Raw genomic sequence first — 23,370 nt, forward strand, 5'->3', positions numbered from 1 at the left:
TGACCTCTCGACAGATTTCACTTGACCTCACATGTTTCCTCTGTCTCTTCTCCTTGAGTGAGAGGAACTATGAAGCACGGAGATCAAAATGAGGAACGTGAGGACACACTTTCACACAAAGTAAATCACAGCTCAAGTCCGGACTTCTCACTCAGTCGGACGAGTGTGGAAATGTTAAATCCTGTCGGAGCTGAGTGAAGAGATTCTTCCTTTGTCGCCTGCTCGTCCAGTTCATGGCTCATTACCTCTGGAGAGTCGTTTTCTGAGGGAGGGGACGTGCTTCTCTGTTTCCTCCTTTAATGAAGTGAATTTTGTCCTCTTATATTTATATCGTATTATTTCCTCCTCATATATCATCTATATTTTATTTCATGCAAAAACTTAGGAGTTTGTCCAAAGATGAATGTGACAACCGTATCTCAGTTAACGCCTGATTGAGTGTTGACCCTCAAGTTTTTCATTTTCCAGCTGTGGATGGACATCTTGTGTATTTTTAACCTTTAACCTTAAATACCAGTTGACAAAGGAATGTGGAAAACCGTCCTCAGTTGCCGACCTGAGTGAAAACGTTTCATCCTGAAGATCTGTGTGTGTGTGTGTCTGTGTTGCAGCCGGAGAACCTGCTGCTGGCCAGTAAGATGAAGGGAGCCGCGGTGAAGCTTGCAGACTTCGGTCTTGCCATCGAGGTGCAGGGGGAGCAGCAGGCCTGGTTTGGTAAGAAATCACATTCTGCTCATCACAAATAGAATGTGTCGCCTCATTCTACCAGTTTTCACTTTGTGCAGCTTCGTCAAAGACTCACACTTGTTGCCTGAGGACATGAAGTATTAAAGTAGCAAGGAGCTTGTTGGCTCAGACCATGAAAAACAATATGCTGAGTTTTGTAACTATTAGAGAAAAGAGAAGATTATGATGATGATGATGATGATGAAGAGGGTAAATAGAAGGTTGACTCACTGACAATGTAAATGTTTGTTTGTGCAGGTTTTGCAGGAACTCCAGGATACCTGTCTCCAGAGGTGCTGAGGAAGGACCCGTACGGCAAACCAGTCGACATATGGGCATGTGGTCAGTCAACCAGAATCAATGCATGTATGCTGCCACAACTATCCTTCACACGTACATTTGTTTATAGAGAATGTGTGTGTGTTTGTGTGTTTGTGTGCGTCAGGTGTGATCCTGTACATCCTGCTGGTGGGCTACCCCCCCTTCTGGGACGAGGACCAACACAAACTGTACCAGCAGATCAAGGCTGGTGCTTACGACGTGAGTTCACGCTCTTCTCCATCTGTTTATCCAAACATCAGGTAAACACAGGGCGAGTTTAGAGTTCACTTCAACTGGGTGAGAAGAGGAAAAGGCCACCGGAGAATTCACTGTCAGTTATTTGATCTATTATTAATGATCTATTAATGTAAAACTATTGATCAGGGGAAGCTCCTACCGCAAGTTCCTTGGAATCTTGAGTCCTGCAACACACACTCTTTGTTTCCTGTTTGCGACACAATGGACGTGAATGTCAACTCTCGCCACGAGCCCTGCAGGACACCTTCATCTCTGGTCTCATCCGATAACACATTCTGTCGCACACACTCATTTAAATATTACATTTCAAGTTTTAATTGCTTGCCTCTTGTCATTGGATCATTTTTTAATCTTCAGCGATTTACTATGGAGAGAGGGAGCAATAGGCTTATTTATCAGATCTTGTCAAAGTCCTCTGGGAGATAGAAACTTAATACCCGTATTAATTTCCGTAATTGGAAGCAACCACATCTAATGAATGTGCATAATAAGAACACTGATATGAAGCGACTGCGACAAGCACTAATAACAATGTGCACTTCTCCAACATCCTCATTGTCGTGTAGATACCTTCCATCATTTATGACTCTAATTAACTGATACTTAAATGTTTAGAGTTGATGTCTCTTGACAACTTGCTTAGAATTTAAGTATTGAACATGTTTTTTTTTGGGGGGGGGGGATCTGACTTTGAAGACTCCACCTGGTTGTCTCACGTTTTTAAAAATTAATAAATTAATAATCCTGAGAAATCAACAGAAACAAACACGATACAGTGACAAGAAAGTAACAGGAAAGTATAAAGTTACAATAAATCAACCTACATAGTAAATTACATGGGACTGATTAGTGCTGTGGTTTTCATTGAGTTTCCGTCCTAATCTGAACACCTCCGGTTCACGAAATATGATACAATCATCTTTATCATGATTATCATTCCATTAGGAAGCATCGAATGTGTTTAATAGAAGCCAACGTGCGATGAAGTGATTTCTGGAGAAAAATGAAAGGTGCTAAAGAAAAAAGGGGCGATGAGGAGGAAGAGCTGTTCCACTAAGGGGAGCTGATGTGATTATGATCGTCCACTGCACTCGTAAAAATCTCAAAGATAATTTTACAGCTCAATAATTTCCAGGTTTATTGCGCACGCACCATAACTCCTCTTCTGCTGCTTGTTTGCTTTACACTCAACAGAGGTTGTGTGTTCATAAACAAAAAGGCACATTGAGTTATTGACAAGTTGGTAATTGATGCACATTTATTTTACCACAACCCGGCGTTCGGCTCAGATGAAAAAGTTCAGTGTAGAACTCACCTGTCAACACTGTTAATATTTGCGATGTCCTCCATTATATGCAATAAGGAGAGAGATACACCTTGAAAGCAGCCACACATTCTGCTCACTCTTCTTTGTTTAATAAAAACTCTTCAGTTGGTCGTCATGATCTTTTTGATTTGTCTATATATTATCATATAAAGGAGAATTAGTTGTTCTGCGGGTCCAGAATCCTGTGATTCATGCTTCCCTGTCTATTTTGTTTTGCAGAGCTCTTCAAAAGTTCTTAAATAATGAATAATATGAAGATGTTTCAAATTTCAGATCAGAAGTTGTATCTTCACATGTTTTCATAATGATATATTAATGCATGTTAACAATAGAACACATTCTTGACAACTCTTATTTCTGCTTTTGTCAGTTTCCTTCTCCCGAGTGGGACACCGTGACCCCCGAGGCCAAGAATCTGATCAATCAGATGCTGACGATCAACCCGGCCAAGCGGATCACTGCCGACCAGGCCATCAAGCATCCCTGGGTCTGCGTAAGTCACACACGTCACCTCCACACGTCACGCGTGGGAAAGTCATCGCTTTCTTTTTGTTGAATATGTTAAGTTGTTTATTTTCGGCACACAGCTGTTTAAACCAAGACCAGGAGTTGGTCCAAAGGCCTAGTTTTCAATTCACGTCGAACCAAACAGATGCTAAGTTATCTATGTTGTTTACTAGAAGAGGATTTGTAACTTTGGGTTGAAAGAAACAATCATTTCGATTGCACTCAAAGCAAATCTGAGTTAATTAAAACCGTTGATTGTCGACAGCACAGTTGTCAAACACATCTGACATTGATGTTTCTTCCCAAAATGCTCATTGCGACCTTCAGGTAACTTTTAATCAAAGAACCAGATCAGTGGAGGTGTCAGAATTCACAGAATTTGCCAAACATGTGGTATTTCTTGGTTTTCTCTGTAAATGATTAAATCCAGTTTCACTGCTCGTTTGCACTTCACAGCAACAGAGAAGAAAATGCTTCAGTGCTAAGAAGTTTCTTTACCTTTGATGGATTAATTCAATCTGTTTGGATCCTATTGCTGCTTGAATCAATACTCTACCCCAGACTGTGTAGCAGTAGCATCAATGGTCACCCCAAGGACCAGTAACTGAACTGGGCGGTGTCCTAATGCAGGAGTAATGGACTCTTTGCCTCCACACTTTCTGTCCTCCTTGTCGTTCAGTTATAATGGAGTGAGTGCCCCCCCCCCCCCCCCCCCCCCCCGACATGGTGTAACACTCAAGTTGTGTTTATCTGTCTTCACACAGCAACGCTCCACTGTGGCCTCCATGATGCACCGTCAAGAGACTGTGGAATGTCTCCGCAAGTTCAACGCCAGGAGGAAACTTAAAGTGAGCATCAACACACACACACACACACACACACACACACACACACACACACACACACACACACACACGTCCGCACAACACTTAAACACTTTAAACACTTAAACTGTGGATCTTTGTGTGTCTGTAGGGAGCCATCCTCACAACAATGCTGGTGTCCAGGAACTTTTCAGGTGAGCTTCACTGACTCATCACAGTAATAACAACGATACCTACGTGTGAATGAAGACACACAAAGAAGAAACCTGACTTCAAACAATCTGTTATTAAGTCTAATTTAAAATAGATCCCAGTGTGAACTTGTCTTTTCCTGATCCTTCCAATGATGTCCTGCTGCTCTACTTCCTGTTTGCGCCCCCCCCCCCCCCCTCACTGCACATGTTTACTCTTGTCCGAGCTTTGTCTGCAGTCTTCATTTCGCACTCCGGGGGTTTGGCTTTGATTTCCTCCTCGTAAGCGGGTTTGATCTCTGAAACGCTTTTTGATTGAACGCTCTTATTTGTGCTCTGGACCTCGGCCTAGCGAGCTAATGGGTTATGGCTGCTGGCCCCTGTGTGGATATGCTTTCATGTAAGTAAAGCAGCTCCTGTGGATCAGGGCCAACTGCTTCTTACTGGTCAAGATTGATGCCGACTGAGGAGGGCCGACCTCTGAGCTGCTTCACATAGAACTGTAGCTTTACCACAGTGTCCACGGAGATGAGATAGAAGCATGTTGGTACAAAGGTTTCCCATCTGTCCGTCACGGTGGCCGAGACGTCTCACACTAAGTGCATTGACAGAGGAAACAAATGCAAGAGCCACATCGTGAATGCAAATGTTACAACACAACCACAGGAGCGACAACACAAATGAAAAAGTGACGACACAACCACACAAAGCTGCAGCACGAATGCAGAAGTGGATACAGATGCTTTTGTGTTTCTGTCGTGTGGCTCTTGCATTCGGTGTTTCTCCGTTTATGCTTTCGTCTGCAACTGCAAAAGGAGTTTCGGGGAATTTCTCTCTAAAGTTAAAATGTCATGAATGGTGAGCGTCTCATTGGATGACACAGTAAAGCTAAAGGAAGACGACTCCAGTGAGGCTCTTGTCCCGCCTGTGGCACCACATTGAATCCCTCTCTGTCCAATAGTGGGACGACAGCACACCAGCCCTGCCGCCACCACCAGCACGGCCGCAATGGCAACGGAAGGTACGTGTGCCAGCGGGGGGGCGCTGCCAACGTTACACTTGGGTTGTTGGCATGTGTCCTGGGTAGCTCGAACCCCCCCCTTCCCCCTATTGCCTGCTGCCTGCTCACTGATGGTCCACCTGAGAATGGTCGTCATTTCACCGGGGCATCTTACACACACACACACACACACACACACACACACACACACACACACACACACACACACACGCGGCACACACACACCAACATGTAAATGAAAAACTACAGCTGACCTCTCAGTATTGGCTGCGTGTCCTGACGCTCTAATGAACAAAGAGAACCCTCCAGGACGGGATCTTTCGGTTCCTTTGTTGAACTCAGCAGCTGACACCCTGAACGACCCTGTGACCTCCAGCCAACGACCTCTGACCTCCAGCCAACGACCATTTAAACCTTTTATGATACGACAAGTATAAATAGAAACACCAGTATTCAACCGTTTTTAAAGCCGGGCATACACTGTGAGATTTGATTCCAGATTTCCATGCGATTTCTGAATCCTAACGATTTTATCAGCTTTGTCAATGTGTCTTTTTTTGTAGTGTAGTTCACAGCTGTCGGATGGTTGGATGAGTTACTGACATGTCACAGTTTGTGGTCGGCCGCCATTCGGGCTCTGGAACAGAAACGCCCAAACACAATAACAGGAAATGTAGTTTATGGCTGAAAGTACGAAAAGGAAGATAAAGATAAAGAGATTCCTACAGTAAAGAAGTCAGCTTGTATGTAGAGCTCAGTTTACAATGTAGAAGCCTCATATTTAATTACATTTTATTTAACTGCCTGCATGTCGTTTCATCACAGAATCACAAATCTGATCAAAGCAGCTAGTTCCTCCTTATTTCCTTTATTAGCGCACAAATTTCGTATTCTTCTTCGACAAAAACTCCAGTGAGGAGCAAACTCAACACACAGGGTCCTTAGCGTCTCACATGGATTTAGTGGTACAGTCACAACAGTTCTAAAGTGGCACGGTGTCTACCCAGCCCAACACTCACCAGTTCCACCTCCTTTTGAATTGGTTTGTATCTCCAGCACGCGGCCCAGTCGATGCCTGCCTGTGCTCGCTGCATCTCCTCTGCACGGCTCTGGCACTGAAAGCCAGCCAAGCATGTGAATGAGCGTCCAGCACTGTCCAGTATACCAGTCTGCATGGGAAGCTGGAGGACCGAGTGCAGTGTCCTGTGTGATCTCTTCTTGTTCCTCTCTCTCCTGCCTGTTATTATAAATCTTGTGTGAACGGACAAAACCACAAAACGCCTCGCTGCTCAGAATGCTTCAGACAAAAAGTCAGATCGTTAAAATAGACTCAGTTTGTGTGAAGCATCCTGAGCCCTTTGCAGGTGAATGTCGGGACCTGGGTTCTGATCAGGTGGATCCTTTGCTGACGAGTTGTCACTAATGGATTTTCTTGTTTTGCTCGAGCGTGGTCTCGTGCGGCGCTGCAGAGATGACGTCCTGTGTTTTACAGGTTTCTGCTCGGCCACTGTTCAGAGACTGAGCAGGTCTGAGGTGGATGCTGCATGTCGGACGTGTTGATGAACCACTTTGCATGAATCCCAAACAGCCTGACGGGTGTTTTCAGTTCATGTTATTGAGTATGATTATATATTTACAATATATTTACTGTTTTTCTTTGTCTTCTTCATCGCCCTCCTTCCTTCTTTATAATCGGAAGGTAAGGGGCGAATCATCGAGACTCAATGTTTGTTTGTGTTTATTTTGAGTCCACAGTCGTTTCAGAAAGTATTCAGGCTCCGTCACTTTGTAGATTTACTTCTAACGCGAACTGAAAACTGAAATGTCTCATTGATAAACAAGTATTCCGACCCTTCACAGTTCACACTGCATGTCGGGACAAACCTCAAGCCACTGAGGAATTCTCTGTAGACCTGACGCAGCTGGGAAGGATCTGACGGGAAAGATAAACTGTTTCAGGTTCAGGGCGGCGGAGCCTGTAGAGACGTGACCAACAAGAAGCAGAGCTGCCAAAGAACTCAATGTTTTAGTAAATGAGAAAATGTGAAGATGCCTGAAGACTTTCTGAAGCAGCTGTGCATCTCTGTGTGTGGGTTTAACTTCATGCTCCAGAGTTCAGGTGCATGAAAACAGGTTTTTAATTTACACTAACAGACAGTAAGTTAGTGTTTGGTCTTTGAGATATTTCTTATAATATTTTTTATCTTCACAGTTTTGACTCAAAAGATAAAAATGATAACTCAAAAATCTAACCTATGAACTCCTATGCTTTAACTCAATGTGTTATAATTATGACTTTCTCATTTCTCACTTTATATTGAGTGTAAACATTGGAATACAAAATGGATCAACACCTTCAGGGCTTGCACCTGCTCTGAAACGATTTAAATTTTAATAATATGTTTTTTCCGTTCTCCAAGTTTGTTTTTCGTTTCTTCATAAATATCAAATTTCTTTTTAAACATTAAGCAGCGGCTCTTCTCTCAGAGATATGTTATTGTGACGTGAGGTTCACTTCATCACTGGAAGTCATTTATTTGACCATAACCTGAGTTTTTTAGTTCTGCTGAGCGAGCGATCTCAGCCTCTACTCTGGTTGTGTAACACTTTCCTCTCTCTCTTTCTTTCAGCGTGCAAAACTTTACTAAACAAAAAGTCGGACGGTGTGAAGGTAAGTGCTCTGACCCGAGAGGGACTCATCGCCTCTTCCTGTCTTTCTGACTCTTCCTGTGTTCTGCTGTCTCCCTTTCAGTCCGTCCCCCTGAACTGCTCAGTAATAACCTGTGTGTGTTTTGATATGAAAACAGAAGTATGTCCTTTTAAATTACCTCTGTGTTCCAGAGTCTTTCCTCCTCTTTTTAAAATCTGATTTAAATGTTTTTGTGGCTCAGTGGAAAAGATAGACATTAAAATATCAAGTTGTGGGTTGATTGTGTTCATATGAGACAATAAGGGACATGATAAAGAGTCATAGACGTTTAGGATGATGTTTGTTTTTACCACCATTTATTTCTTCTGAGCGATTTGTGCCTCCATCACGTCCTGCTGCTCGGTTTGATCGACAGCCTCAGTGCATGCAGTGAAGCGCCAAGATCAACAGGCGCCCAACACAAAATCCCTCTTACACACAGTAAATCAAACCATAGATAATCCAGCCCTCCAATAAAACACACCGCTCCACCGGTGGTTTCAATATTGTTGCTCCTGTGCAGCTGTTTTTCCTTTTCCCCTCTTTCTGGGATCAATATGGCAGCTTCACTTCTTTTATTACTTTGATTAGTTCCTTGTTTTCTCGATGACCCCTTATTTTGTCCTCCTCTCCATTGCTGTCTGTCAGAAAAGGAAGTCCAGCTCGAGTGTTTGTTTGATGGTGAGATCGGCTCTGTCGTTTTCATCCATTTTTCATTATTCGTGTCTCCTCTTCTTTACGAGTCTACTCCTCCTCCTCCCCCCCCCCCGCCCCCGCGCCTCCGTTTCAGTTGACCCCCCCCCCCATTTACGTAGAAATGCCTGAGGCGCGTCGTCTATGACATTTTCCGTCTTGTCCACTTTTTGTTTGGATTCCCTTACTCCATCCAACATCTCGGCATCGCCCCCTGTTCTGCCATAGGTGTCACCGAAACCATTTCCAAATCCTGAAAAGTGACAAACACACACAGATACACCCCCCCCCCCCCCCCCGACCTATGGATCAAATCAGGCATTTTGACATCAAATTTGTCATCTCTGCCCTCATAGAATTTGTAATCACCGTTAACATCAATATACAATCATTTCCCCATTGTTCAACTATTGTATATTTATTGTATCATCTTTTATTTTTTGGTTTGAGTCTCAGTTGTTTTCTTCCTCTGAATAAAACCGCTGTCTTGGTCACCTGCAGATAAGAGTTCAGGCTTGTTAGAAACTTAACAGTGTAATTTAGTAAATTATGTAATTTTTTTTGGTTCGAATTCTGCATCGTAATCTTTTCATTACTTTAAATATTTTCACGATCAAATCGAACTTGATGCTATTTGTCAGCAGGAGAGAATCTTTATCCTCGTCAGGATCATTTCTGGGTGAAAAGTCAATGTTTGATTCACTTTGAGTCTTTAAATAACAAGTAATACACACTTCCACGCACACGCTCAACAATTAGAGAACAAACTCGAGGCCTCTCACTGCATGCACAGACGCGGACTGGTGACTATATTCAAAAACTTTCATTTCTGGAGCTTGTTTTAGATTTAAATTTGTGATATTAATATTTGAAATGCATGTGCTGACTGATCTGTACTTTTTTTCTTTTCTTTCTGCGGAAGTTGTAGTTGTTGAAAGCAGGTGTAGAAAAAGCAGGCTAGACTCAAAGAGCTTCTCAGTCAATGAATATTCAGGTTTATAATGGAACCAAAATCTACATGTATCAGTTCAACACATAAGGAACTTGTTGAAGACGTTTAATCTGCTCCGGATGATAAAGAGAGGTCATGTTAAAGATCAACAGACCAACAGGAGGATTTAAAAACAACAACAACAACAACAGCTACTGTGAGATGCACCAGGCAGTAAGGTGCAGATGCCTGATACAGATAATCAGATAAATCTGTTTAGCATCGAACGTCCCACTCCTGCATTATGAAGCTTTAAATCTTACCGTCCTACATGATGGGGGACACTGATATTGGCCATTAACCGGCTCTATTTTCTGTGGTTTGTAGGTTTATCCCCAGTGGGAGCAGTGGGAGTCATTCTGTGTTGTGTTTCTTTGCCCCAGTCGCAGGGAGACAGCAGTAAAAACAGTGTAGTCAGCAGCAGCAGCACCAAAGACAGCAGCATGTCATCTTCAGCACCAATGGTACCCCATCTCTATTTGGTTTCTCTCACGTTGCTTTCCCCTGGCACCACGTCACCGTCTCCATCTTTTTGATGTTTTAGTTCTCATCTTCCTGTCACATCCCACGTGGAGTCAAATCTTCTCTGTCCCTCATCCTCTCTGCTTCTGTCCTGAACACAGATGAATGTGATGGATTCGATGACTTTAAGATTAAACGGCTGTGTTGTTGTTTGGTTTCTCGTTAGACCGTCTCCCCTGGCTCGTGTTTTACCCAGACCTCCTGTGGATATAGATTTACACAGGGCACAACATCGACAGGTAGACGAATGACTTTCATTTTGCGGCCCCACAGCAGACGATTCAGTCAAGCCCCGGTGACTCCTTTGTGTGTCACCTGAGCTCCGGCGCCTTGCTTGTGAAGTCAGACAGGGTTATTGCAATTTCTGGGAAAGCAGAGCTCGAAAAAAAACACCAAAAGACGGGTTCGGGTTATTTTTACGAGATTGCTCTTCGATATGTGGCCGATGAGGAGTTCTGGGTTAAACAGGAGCTGGTGTAGACGTGTAATAGAGACATGAGGATGCAGCCCCTGTTATTGTTTATGTTGTGGAATGGAGCCATGTATGAAATATACAATAGAGCTTGAACAAGGCTTTCTCCAAACAAACTTTACTTTTCACCATTAGGTAAATCACTAGAGGATTTTAATTAAGGCTTAAAATACCTAAAACTTGTTTAAATACTTTTTAACTCCCCACAATCCAACATGGTATCAAGGGGGCTGCATGTTCTCAGGTTCCTGGGTGTTGGTGTCGGTGTTGGTCGGGATCAGGAGTGTGACTTAACCCCCGTGACTGTGATGACTCAGATGTTGAATTGCTTATTGTTAAATGTTTGTGTGGAAGAGTCACGACTGAGGATGAGGAGCGGCTTCACAATCACTAATGCAGCAGATACAGATGGTTGATATCAACCAGAAAACGATAAATGACTCAGAAATGTGAAATTGGTTTTTTGATTCGCTCACAGGACCCTCCTCCTCCTCAGCCGTGACCCTTGCAGGTGAATATTTGTGTTCATGGCTGTTTGTGCATTTTGGAGGATTTAAAAAAAGCTCCTGTAGCCAACAGGACGCCGAACGTCATCTGTTCACTCACCAGCAATGATCCTCAGCGTCTGTACTGCAGCTCCTCTCTGCGAGCAAACGTGTCTGTCGTTTGTCCTCAAGGAATACGTTGATATTCCCTGGCATCCTCTCTGGTGAATCCCCGTCCACCCTTTTCCCCTCTTTCATCCATTCCATCCCTGCATGGTAAAGTGTCTCCTACCTCCCCCCAGGAAGCCCAGACCACTGTGGTACACAACCCAGCTGACGGCACCAAGGTAAGCCTCCTCCTGCCACCTCTAGCCACCAGCAGCCGTTACTAACACTCGCAGGTAACGCGTGGAGGATTTTCTCTGAATATGACTTCATACAAAATGACAAATATTCCTGGAATCCTCTGAACTCCAGCTTGTGTTTAGAATTATTGAGCCACAGAAGCCTTACAATCTATATTTGTATTAGATTGCATTACATTGAAAAACACTATTAGCTTCATAACTTGTATATGAATAATCTTGAAGAATAAAAACAATAAGTTTATTTACTTTGCCAATTAATAATTGGACTTCCTTATTCTTACTTTTAAATAATGGTTTAATATTTGAATGCAAGAGTTTTCTGCTACTTTACTACTTAAGTCCATCGGTGAAAAAATTGAAACTCAAACGACCACAATTCTTGTGAGTACATTTTTGATAATAGATAAAAGATAATTAAAATAAGGAAAATAATTTGCAATTATGTTTATTGTATAATTTTAAGGCAAATTGAATCTGTTAAATATATGTTTATACCACATGAACTTTGATTAAAAGATAATCAATTGGTTAAAAGATTATATTTTTTCACCTAATATAGTTAAGTTTAATTATCTATTCAACTCAGCTGACTACAGAATGCTACGGCTCAGTGTGAATGGATTTGAACCAGTCACAGTGTCTCTTCACTGGTTTCCTTCTCACACGGATCTAAGAGAGAAAATCCTGCCCAGCCTCTAACAGCAGCTCTAACACTCACCTCAGGTTTGTTCCTCAACCTGGATCCAGCTCTAACCCCTTTAGTTGCTCTGTGTAGATTCACCGTTACAAACCTTTCTTTTCTCACTAATTCTTAACAACACTGACTTGCTGCAGTTACACACCGACACACCGACACACACCCTTGTGTTAAATTTAGTGACAGCTGCTCAGTTGGCTCACACCCTCTCTGGCGTGCGTGGCTCTCCGTGCTTCCCCTCGCTGCGGTCCCGGCTGGTTTGTGGTCCTGGGAGGGAGTCGTCCACCCGTCCATCTGTCCGTCAGGTTGTCTCTGTGTCCGTGTGGGCAGAGTGTCCAAACCCCCCCCCCCCCCCCGATTCCCGTCTCACTGACGCATTAAAAGAATGATTTGTCTCGCTGTCTCCCCTTGTCCCTCGTCTTTCTCTCTTTCCACCCACTCCTCTGTCCTCCCTCTGTTGTGTGTGGACCTCTCTCTCTCTGACAGGGCTCCACAGAGAGCTGTAATAACGCAGACGAGGAGGACATGAAAGGTAGGAAAGGTACTTGTCCAACTTCCACCTTCTCTGCATGGTTCACTTTACCTCCACAGAACATTATGACAAGCTCCCGGTGTATTTCTTCACTTTATATCAGAGGTAGTGCATGTTTGCTGGGGAGAGGTTTCAGTGGCACGATGTCACAAAGTACTTTTACTCTGTGACTGTACTTAAGTAAATATTTCATATATCTGTACCTTTCTTAAATAGATTCAGTTTCAGGTACTTTTTACTTTAAGTCCACAACATATATCTGCAATTTCTTCTCCTCTACAGTTTTACAAAGCCTTGTGCTACATGTTCACAACATTCTTATTATTTTTTTTAAGTAATCACTAACAGAATTGGTCCAGGATCCAATAAGAGTGAGCAGGTAACATTAGACTCCGCCTCCTGCAGCAGCAGCGTCATCGGTTAGGAAGAAAATGTGTTGAGAAGAGACTCAGCAAGTGATTAATATGACAATAATATTATTCTTGTAGTAACCAAAGTACACAGTACTCACAGTACCAGACTGTTGCAATAGGGAAAAGTACTTTTTACTTTTGATGAGATATACACTCAGTAAAGTTAATAAATACAAAATAAAGGAACTGTTAAAGATAATAAATATGTATAATGTAAACTTAATGTAAACAAACAATGTATATTCTTAATATATTTTAAAGCAAGTCATTTTTACTTTTAGTTGTACTTGGGTAGATCTTGATGTATTTTTACTTTTACGTAAAGGGTTAATAATCCAGTAAAAGCTGTGAGATCCGGCTACACAACTAAAATGCAACCAACACAAAACCCACAGATTTTGAATTTAGTGAAACTTTTCCCGGCTTATAAAAAGTTTAAAGTTTTTCGTCTACCTTTAAGTGAAATGTTTGAGAGCTTCCTCATCACTGCTGTCGCCTGCGTCCAGTGAGTCAATCCGTTCAGATGAGAGATGCCTGTGAGCATCATAGTGAAAGATGAATGAGATGAAAAGCTTGTGTACTTATATATGGAAAAGTACAGAGTAGTCCACTGTAAAAAGTAACATGGTGAAAAGTGTAGAGACAGTTTTTTAACAGATCAAGAGTTTGGTGTGACATCCTCATTAACAACGCTCACTGTGCTCGACCGAGTGTCGGCACCTCTGCCTCTTTTTTGATTGGCTGTGTGAGTGTGAGTGTGTGTGCACGCCTACCGGCATTAATGCCTCTCTCCACCTAAGCCTTTAATTAGCCGTCTTCCGCTCGGAGGATGACGCCTGAATGTTTTCAGGTGGATGAAGTAGGACAGAGCTTCCCGCAGCTTTCCAGAAAAGAGTTAATCTAGCTACTTGAGCAGCTTTCCGTGGGTTTACCGGCTCTCGATCTCAGAGTGACATGCAATCGAGAGGCCGCTCTCTCCTCCGGCTGCCTCTGAGGCTGAATTCATTTAGTTCAAGTTGATTTAGACGGAAAGTTCCATGAATCTGAAGTTTGTCTACTCAGACACTACGAGGATGCAGCAGCTCTGTGAGATGAAGCACCGGGTCGACACGTTGGTAGTTACAGAGGAACGTGAGCAGAAGGACCCTCGGTACCTGCAGCTTTGCAGCCTGTTGTAGCAGCACCAGATATCTGAGTGTTCTCAAATTCCCTTCTGATCAATATTTTAAATGTGGCAACAACGTGATGAAGCAGGCGGCGGAGGAGAATCGTCAGTTCTCCTCTTTGTGGAGCGTTAGACTTCAGCTCATTGTTTAGCTGTCAGCCACAGAACTCACTCTCATGGTGTTGTCTTGGTCACAGCAGGCAAATGGCTGCAACAAAGAAAACCCACTGAACACCACCCACTCAGCACCAAATGGCTGACACTCAAAGTTAGGAACTCACGAGCCAGATTATTTCTTCCAGGAGTTGGTGGAAAACAGAACTTTATGAACTTAACTTATATTTATGATGTGGCCAGAAACATGACTTCAGAAGAACAATGATGTTTCTCTGTAACTTCCAAATGTGGAAACTGGAAGAAATCCTTGTATTTTAAGTTATTAAAATACAATATGACAGTGTTTGGCTCTCAATTATGTCCACTGTCGCCAAGAGTCTAAAAAAACTGTCATTAGAGGTTAAAGTCATATTTAAATTCTGTGCTGTAACCACCTGGTATGATGCAACTTATATGAACATCACTTTTAAACAAAAATTCATTCAAACTTATATAAATCTGAAGCGTGTGATCTCTGTGGTCTTCATGTTTGTGCTGCTCACAGTCTCCACCTCACTGAGCTCTACATCTGTCTCCTTTATTCTGTGTTCTGAGGAAAATGATGAATCGGAGCGTTTGGAGGAATTAGATCGAAGAGGATAGAGAGAGAGAATTCATTCACGATCATTCTAATCACTTGTTTTGGGGGGGCCGTTTACGAAGCAAATATTTCAACTAGTGATGAATCCTGGTTTTCTTTTTATCCACCACCTCGTGCTCTGTGAACTTTGGCATCTAAACAACCCATTCATCGGATATATCATGGATCTGTTGACTAATGAGTTTCTGGACTGATCATCTCACGCTCTCTGTTTGTGTGTTTGTCCTATGACGGGGGGCAGTGGCTGCTGTCTGTCTTTCCACTAGTACAGACAGTGCAGTGTTAAGCCAGTGCAGCACTGTTGAGGAGCAGACCCCGACCCTGTCTCCTCGCTGCCCACCACCCACCTGTAAGTTAGCAGCAGTTTACCCGACTCCACCCTCAGCTCTGACCTTTGTGTCCTGAACTTTTCCCTCTGATACTCAGCATCAGAGCTGCAGCAGCTGTTCTGACCTCCTCCCTTCCATTTCTCCATCACTGCACGAGTTCCCCCCCCTCTCCCCGTCCTCTGCTGCCACCCACTGGCTCCAAGTCCAGACTACCGCTCCTAAATTTCCAATCCAGTTTCTTACAATCGCTACTTCATTATATTTAGTGTCGAGTAGAAATTCGTTCTCAGCTATATGCTAACTGTAATGGTATTTTACTGGGGTGACTGTACCTGCAGCTGGTGCCCTGCAGGAGGCTGGTAGCAGCCCCACAGCCCCAGCAGCTCAGAGCTCCTGTCCTGAACCCAGGTCCAGTCTGTCGCCCCCTGCAGGCAGCAGCGTCAAACTGAGTAAGTGCCGTGCAGGTTGTTTGTACAGTTTGAGGACTTGGGGAGACAAACAAATTAATTGTCAGACACAAACCCTGGTGTGTGTTTGCAGTGTGTGCTTTTCTGGAGTGGCACTTTAATTCTCTTGACCTTTGTGACTAAATTTCGTTAATTTCTGGTGTATCTGAGCAATTAGGGAATTTTGTTTCCTGCATAGTTTGGTGGTATTTTGAAAAAAGAGACATTGACTGGGTTGTGGGTTTTTTGGGGCTGTGACATTTGAACCAGGAACTCAGTGGAGCTCAGTTGAGTTCACATTCTGAGACATTTAGTGATTCACTGGATGTAACGTGGAGGGAACAGCATGGTGTGTTCTGCACAGGCTGACTCCAAATGTCACGGTCCTTGTTGCCGGAGGCGCCGCGCCCATTTGATGAACTGAGGTCAGAGGTTCGCAGCCTCGTCAGGCAGAGACTCAGTGAAACGAGGAGAGATACTTGCATGCTCCCATTTAAAAACCATCTCCGTGTCGTGGTTGTCTCCTGGCCTCCTCCCTCATCCGTCTTTCTGTCTCACTGCTTCCAGCTCGCAAACAGGAGATCATCAAGATGACTGAGCAGCTGATTGAAGCCATCAACAACGGGGATTTTGAGGCTTACACGTAAGTCTGAGAACACCACTCACACAGAAGCCTCTGTGGAGATGTTGGCTTCTTAATGCCTTGTTTCACGATCACTTCTTTTGCAACCTAAAAAAAATTCTTGTAAAAAATAAGCATTACTTCAAAATGTTCAAACCACAGAAGCCTTACGTCTGTTCCTGTTTTCCCGACAGGAGAATCTGTGACCCTGGACTCACCTCCTTCGAGCCGGAAGCTTTGGGAAACCTGGTGGAGGGAATGGACTTCCACAAGTTCTACTTTGATAATCGTACGTTCAGTTTCAGTCTGTTTTGTGGATCTTCATCAGAGGCCTAAGAGATCCAATCAACTCTGGCATTACTACGTCCTGAATGTGTCTCTGTACAGTTTACAGATGTGTCCAATAACAATGGTTGTGTGTGTCATTATAACCAGCTCTTACATTGCACCTTCAGTAGCTCTGGATTGACAGAGGAAGACATTTTGTCAGTGTGAGAAAGAGAGAACGAGAAGTCAGGGACTGATTGAATGAACTTGCTGCTCTGTAAAGAGGAAGATTGAAATTGTGACCACAAACAAATCAACTTATGGGCTCTGAGAATCGTATAAATATACTTGATTCCTTGTGAAGCAGAAGTTAGTCAGAGGACATCAGCTGATTCGGCAGTCCTAAAAGTCTCTGTGGTTCTCAGTTATTCAGTCTGTGAAATGTGCAATGCTCCGTGACGCCAGAAAAACCCAACATCTGAACTCCGTCCCCACAGTTCTGAGTAAAAACAGCAAGCCGGTGCACACCACCATCCTCAACCCCCACGTGCACCTGATCGGAGAGGACGCCGCCTGCATCGCCTACATCCGCCTGACGCAGTACATGGACGCCCAGGGCCGGCCGCGCTCCTGCCAGTCGGAGGAGACGCGCGTGTGGCATCGCCGCGAGGCCAAGTGGCTCAACGTGCACTTCCACTGCTCAGGGGCACCGGCGGCACCGCTGCAGTGAACCGACAACCCAGGCTCAGGTACGGTGATGATACATCACTGTTGTGTCACTGTGACAGTCTGACGGGGGCAGTTATAGTTTAATGTCTCGGGTCACGACAGGCTGTGAAAAAACACCTTGCACAGGTTATTTGGTTTTTATTGTTGAGGATCTTCTCTTAAAAACAATAAGCAGCTTGTTGCCTTAAGACAGAAAAGCTTTATTGTTTTACTCCTGCTTCTCTCTCGCGGGGGGGGGGGGGGGGGGGTTAGTCCCTGCTGCAGGGAGTGTCTGTAATAAAACTGAGACAACACAAAAGTCTCAGAATTCACTGGAGGCTCCGACAGAAAAAGATTATCCTGCTCCTCCCGACTCAGACGCAGGTTCAGTTGAAATGGATCTTGTCATTTCATTTTGAGGAAGAAAGCTTATAATCATATTTTCCAAACTGATGCATTAATACCTGATAGTTATTCACATTAAAGGGTCAGTGCATCCAAATTGCAAGAAACACATGGATTCTGGTGATTAGCCCTGGAATTAGTTTGAGGTTCCTGCCACCAGCTCAATTCAAAGTGAATGACCTTGTATTTAATGGAACAGTTTACAGTAACTATCTTTATCCTTGTCACGGTACCTCAGGGGTATTTCAGGGTCTCCTAGTACGACAAGTAATACTGCAATATAAAGATAAAACTTTAATGTGATTGTGCAATTTGTTCAGATTATTTTGTAATCTATGTTCTTACTCTCTTGGATTTTGATTCGTGCAGTTTACAGAGTTCATTTGCAACCCAAACTTGTAACTCACGTCCTGAGCTGGTGGATGAACTGACCCCTCGGACACTGGTCACGCTCTAATAATCGAATCCTTCATTTTCCCCTCTGCAGCTTTGCCTGAACTCTAAAGCTGTTTGGAGCATTTAAATCCCCGTGGCCGGATCGGCGCCTGGACCCTGGTCGGGAGCGAGGCTGCTTGGAAAGTTGTAAAAAAAAAACAAAAAAAGAACACACAAAAGAGGGGACAAATATATTATCAGACAAATAAACCAAACCAAAAAACATATATATATCAAAAGTTTGACTGAACGACCGGCCAACACCAATCCAGTCCAAATCCTAGTTAGATGAGGCTGGGGCCCGGCTGAGGGGGGGGCCCTCCTTGCAGGTGATGCATGCTTCTAGGGGCGACACAGGGGTGGTGCTGTCCTGGTCCTTTTCTCCCACGGCCTTTACCCCCCCCCCCCCCCATTGGTCTGTCTGCTGTCTGGAAAAGTATTAACATGTTTTAAAAAAAAAAGTTTAAAGTTATTTATACACTTCACATACATAGGACTAGGAGGGGGTCAAGTATAAACCGTGGATCTTTGTGTGTGTGTTGAGGGAGCAGCCGAATGTCGACTTTGATAGAAGTGTGGTTTGTTTTGCAGTTGCGGGGTGGGGGGGGGGGGTGTTTGGTGGGGTTAATGGGAACAAGGGGATATTAAAAGGTGATACCCGTTTCAAGTGTCGGGTTTAGTGATGTTACTGAAGGGACCTTTGTTCTTATTTGGACTTTTTGTATTGTGTCATTAAACTGTTTGATTTTTTTATCGTCTGACTTATGAATTTTAAAAGTATTTTGTGTTGGAGTAAAAAAAAAAAGGGTCATTTTTTAATCAAAAACAGGGACTTTATTTAATAGAGTTGTGTATAAATAGATATTTATATCAGAGAAAGAGGGAGGGGGGGGGGGGACAGCATGAGAGGGATGGATGTGCGTTTAGTTTTTCTGCTTGAGGTCCTGGGGTGTAAATACACACACACACACAAACAGACACACTGTGCTTTCCGGTGGAGCACCATCCAGGCCAGTTCTTCCTGAAGGTGCAGGCTCCCCCGTCCGTCTAGGCCCCCAGTGTTAGGAGTCTACACTTGGTGGCGTCAGATCCTAAAAGCTCCTCCCGGCACAGACACACACATACACACACAGCAACACCACCGTCTTATTTGTACGTGTTTAAATGTGTTGTTTGGTGTGAAGCATGACTCGTCTGGTGTAACGGCCTGAACTGTTCCCACACAGACACGTAGACACTCGATGCTGTTGTGTTAGCTCGTCTGGGGGAGAGAACCTTTCTGGAACTTCAGGTTCCGCTCGCCCGCCCCCCCGTCCACCCGTCTGCTTCCATCATTCCTGCCTCTCGCACTCGGCATGTGTGACCCCTGTGACCTTCACCCTCCGGACGACGTCCCCCTCACTGTCTTTAGTCTCTAGTTTGGATTGTGTTCTTAAAGTGTGTGTGTCGTCCGTCTCGGCTCGCTGTTCTTCTCTGTGAAGTACGATATCAAAACGCATGTTGAGGGCGTAAAGGGGAAAGAGGGCTGCGTCGGCTCGGGGCTCCTGGGACCTTCGCTCGTGGCCAATCAGTGGATTCGGTCCCTTTGGTCAGTTTCCGTTGTAAATGTGGTAGTTGTTAGTGTTTGGTTGTTGATATTTTGATCACTTGTTTTAGCTACAACGATAACAAAATGTGGGGGGTTGAAGCGAAGGGAGGCCAAGATGGAGTTTTACTGTTCCTGTTGATGCTGAAGCCTCAGGGCAGATACACTTATTATCCTATTGAGACACAACATTACAAAAGCACATGAGGGCAGAGATTGTCGCTTTAAGGACACAACATGCGTCCGTGGTTTTCCTTTCCCCGTCCTGCTGTATCTTTCCTCTGAGTGTTGTGACATATCTGACACGCCCTGAAAACTGTGCACCCCCCCACTCACCAACACTTTTTGCACCATGACAACAAATTGTTTTGAAATCTGTACTGAGACGATGTGATGTTTTTTTTTCTATGGCTCTTAGTGGTTCTGTCTGTGCTGTGGGCTCTGGGCCTGTTGTCTGTTGATGCCACCGACATGAGATGCTTTTCTTTTCATTGTGTGTGTGTGTGCGTGTGTGTGTGTTGTCGTGGGAATGTTTAGATTACTGAGTAAGATGCAGTTTAACTTCACCCGTTATTCAAAACTGGCCGAATCACGAGTTTGCCGAAGTATCTGGATGGTTTTATCAAGTTGTTTGAACACTAAGACGTTAAAGCAGAAAGAGAGACACAGATGTTCATGATCATTTATCATTACTAATATTATTAGCTTCATTTTCCCTGAGAAGTCAATTTCCATCTGAAGAATTGGCAGCTGGTCAATAATTAAAATCTTGAAAAATGGTGTCGTAATAATTTTTTTTAAATTAAGATTTAAAAATGACCCATACAGTATGAGTGACCTGCAGGGTTTTTGTATAATATTTAATCTCTAATCGTCCAATTTACAGATCTGGACATTTCATGTGAAATCTGAATTTTTGTACCCTGAAAACAACTTAGGTGGTAATTGTCTCGTAAATTGCCTAAAGTATGACAGAATAAACTCCTTGTTTCAGCTGCTCAGATTTATTGCAATGTCAAAATTCTAATTATTTTCAACTTTATTGTAAATGAGACCAGATTTAAACTTTACACAGACTTCAGGCTAATGGCACAAACAAGAGAGTTTGTTCACAACAGCTAAAGCAGCGTGTCCTCTGTTGTCTTTATTCATATAAACTTAACTTTCAAATATTCAAAAGTTTAAACCAACTGAGTTCAGATACTTTGGCAAATATCGAACAAATGTCAGATTAAAACCTACGTGACTGAAACAAAAAGATTCTTGGAAAAACTCAAATGTCGAAAAAGGGAAAATTGAAACCACTGTCTTCAGCAGTCACACTATATATGCATTTTTACAAATGGAAGAAGTATGCATGTCTACTTTCTGGTCATTTTTTTCACTGTTTACTTGATAGAGAAATGAAAATCTGTGTTACTTGCATCCTCGAGGTTATGAAATGTGTCCGTCTGAGGTTTTGAAATCAAGCCATGTTATCTCACATTAAAAAGCATAAAGATTAGAGAAGCCTTAGCTCGTCAACCCTGATCCTCTGTCAGTTTGTTTATTGCATTGTAACCTGATACTAAAGAGGCTGCATACGTCTATACTCTGAGTTTCAATTGGATGCTGGATTTTTTTGCATGACCAAACAGTTAATAAAAATCATATGTTTAAAACTATCAAGTGTTTTTCTTCTTCATGTTACTGTTATTTATGCATAATGATGTTGTTAGCAGCCCTTTTATATTGTAGTTTACTGAGGTGGAGCTGAGTTAAGTAGATTTTGAACTCTTAAAGTTAAAGTGGGGTACTTAATGTGAAGTAAACTGGAGTAGAAAGTAGCAGAGAATGATGATACTTGAAGTACAAGTACCTCAGAGCTGTACTGAGGTGTGGCACCTGAGTTAATGTACTTTGATTCTTTCCACCACTAAACAATGTTATTCAGCGGCTTCCAGAATGATTAAGTTGTGTTCACAGCTTGAAGAGATCCAACACAAACTGATGAATCCCTGATGAAGGTGGAATTAACCGCAGGCCTGTTTTAACTGGGTGTTCCTAATTAACTGGAAACAGAGTGTGATTCATTGCAAAGATGCAACCCAGTAGGATTTCTTTCAAAGATGTTAAAATGAGCAGAATACTGCACAGATGTTTCATACAAAATGGAAATGTATATTTTGTCAAATGTTTCATAAGGACATTTTTTTTCATGTCTACATAGTTTGCATGTTACTTACTGGCCGTGTTGGAACATTAGGAACAGTGTGGACGACTGAGCATTAAACACACAGCACACATTGGTCTTGATGAGTTTTAATAACATCAAATGGGTTTATGTAAAAGTGGAAAAGGAGAAAAACACTGGGTCTCATCATCTTCATCCATCACGTTCAACATCACAGCAACAGGAATGTGCACATGTTCTGTAAATGCACCGGGTGAGTCACAGGTCACCTACAGTCCAGAGGTCGGGTCCCATTGATGAGCGGTGCTTCACAGAGTCCACACGAGAGACAGTGATGGTGTCTGTGAACTGTCAGTGTGCTTTTACTCTCTTTATTTCTATATTCAGAGCAGGATAGGAAGCGATAGATGAGATGATGCAGTGCGATTAGATCAATGAGCTACTGTATGATATATTTATATATATATATATAATTTAAGCTAAGATGAAAGGTGTTTCTCTGTCGTATAGGTGACCTGGAACAATCCCCCCCAAAAAGTCTCTCAGATCACACAACCGTCATTGGCAGGCAGCACACGCCAATCACACAGCTGCCATGGCTTCCAGTCCTTTTGGCATACTGGCAAGTAGAAATCCCCACTGGACTCAAACCTTTGACCGGACAAAGGAAAGGGGGATGATTGGCTGATTGCTCGATTGATTGCTCCATGCAGATTGTGATTCGTCAGTCGGACGACGGCAGATTGAGTCTGAAATATTTGTGCTGTCAACGGTTTCGTAAGATCCGCGGTAAGTGATGAGTTTTGTGCCCGTTTGAAGAAAAAAAAAGCAATATTCATTTAAAATATCAGAAGAAGGTCCGGCTGTCACAGAAGGTCCAACATGGAGGCATCAGTCTGGTTTTAAAATCGCCCTTTAGGCTGTCGAGTGAACATTGGCACTTGAACCCTTAGTCCACAGAGACTAGTGCACGTCTCAGAGTCCGACACGTGGCAGTGCGATCTGCCACAGCAGACTCAGAAAAAAAAAATCAAAAAAATCGACACCTCGACATTTTCTAGGACTTTTCTGCCGCTTCCTTGATTCAAGGAAGAAAAACAAAACAGAGCAGGAGGTTACGTTTCTCTACTGACGTGTCCTCGATTTAAAAAAAAACAAAAACTGGGATATACAATCTTTTCTCACTGTAGACGGTCTCAGCAGATTAACTCTACTAGGCTTCAGACACACACTTCATCCAAGGCCGCCTCTCTCTCTGAGTCCCAGGCAAGCAAAGAGGAGCGGAAAGAGTCCGAGAAGAAAGAGAAGGGCACAGATTAGAAAAAAGTGAAGAAAGGACAGGTGGAGGAAAATAGAAAGAAGAAGGTTAAAAGTCAGAAATCGGTTTCAGTTAAGATTGTAAGTGACGAACAAGAGGAGACAGCAGCCAGCCTGGGTCAAC

General features: G+C 43.3%; 2 protein-coding genes across 33 annotated transcripts in view; one reads left to right on the forward strand and one right to left on the reverse strand.

The window, feature by feature from the left end:
• camk2g2 (calcium/calmodulin-dependent protein kinase (CaM kinase) II gamma 2) overlaps positions 1-21,420 on the forward strand; it is a 54,557-nt gene extending 33,137 nt beyond the window's left edge. Inside the window, exons 7-22 of one of the 25 annotated variants that reach the window (XM_062400749.1) lie at positions 612-714; positions 985-1,068; positions 1,172-1,266; positions 3,003-3,125; positions 3,904-3,987; positions 4,115-4,157; positions 5,116-5,175; positions 7,806-7,846; positions 9,932-10,012; positions 11,330-11,374; positions 12,579-12,633; positions 15,201-15,308; positions 16,302-16,377; positions 16,551-16,645; positions 17,121-17,372; positions 18,224-21,420. In XM_062400749.1, coding sequence (XP_062256733.1) covers positions 612-714; positions 985-1,068; positions 1,172-1,266; positions 3,003-3,125; positions 3,904-3,987; positions 4,115-4,157; positions 5,116-5,175; positions 7,806-7,846; positions 9,932-10,012; positions 11,330-11,374; positions 12,579-12,633; positions 15,201-15,308; positions 16,302-16,377; positions 16,551-16,645; positions 17,121-17,353 — 1,326 coding nt within the window. In that variant the 3' untranslated portion in view covers positions 17,354-17,372; positions 18,224-21,420. Of the gene's footprint in view, positions 1-611; positions 715-984; positions 1,069-1,171; positions 1,267-3,002; positions 3,126-3,903; positions 3,988-4,114; positions 4,158-5,115; positions 5,176-7,805; positions 7,847-8,512; positions 8,546-9,931; positions 10,013-11,329; positions 11,375-12,578; positions 12,634-15,200; positions 15,309-16,301; positions 16,378-16,550; positions 16,646-17,120; positions 17,373-18,223 lie in introns of all 25 variants that reach the window. The other 24 variants (XM_062400750.1, XM_062400755.1, XM_062400751.1 and 21 more) reach the window with 24 other exon arrangements.
• A 621-nt stretch (positions 21,421-22,041) lies between these two features.
• Positions 22,042-23,370, reverse strand: part of LOC133966325 (girdin-like) — a 57,384-nt gene continuing 56,055 nt past the window's right edge. For 4 of the 8 annotated variants that reach the window (XM_062401210.1, XM_062401209.1, XM_062401208.1 and 1 more), the window contains one exon: positions 22,042-23,182. Coding sequence is in view for 1 of the 8 variants with exons in the window: in XM_062401213.1 (XP_062257197.1) it covers positions 23,150-23,184 (35 nt within the window). In the remaining 7 variants the exon portion in view is untranslated. Of the gene's footprint in view, positions 23,185-23,370 lie in introns of all 8 variants that reach the window. The other 4 variants (XM_062401215.1, XM_062401214.1, XM_062401213.1 and 1 more) reach the window with 1 other exon arrangement.

The sequence above is a fragment of the Platichthys flesus genome, chromosome 12 (assembly GCF_949316205.1).
Source record: "Platichthys flesus chromosome 12, fPlaFle2.1, whole genome shotgun sequence".
In the NCBI taxonomy this organism is placed as follows: domain Eukaryota; kingdom Metazoa; phylum Chordata; class Actinopteri; order Pleuronectiformes; family Pleuronectidae; genus Platichthys; species Platichthys flesus.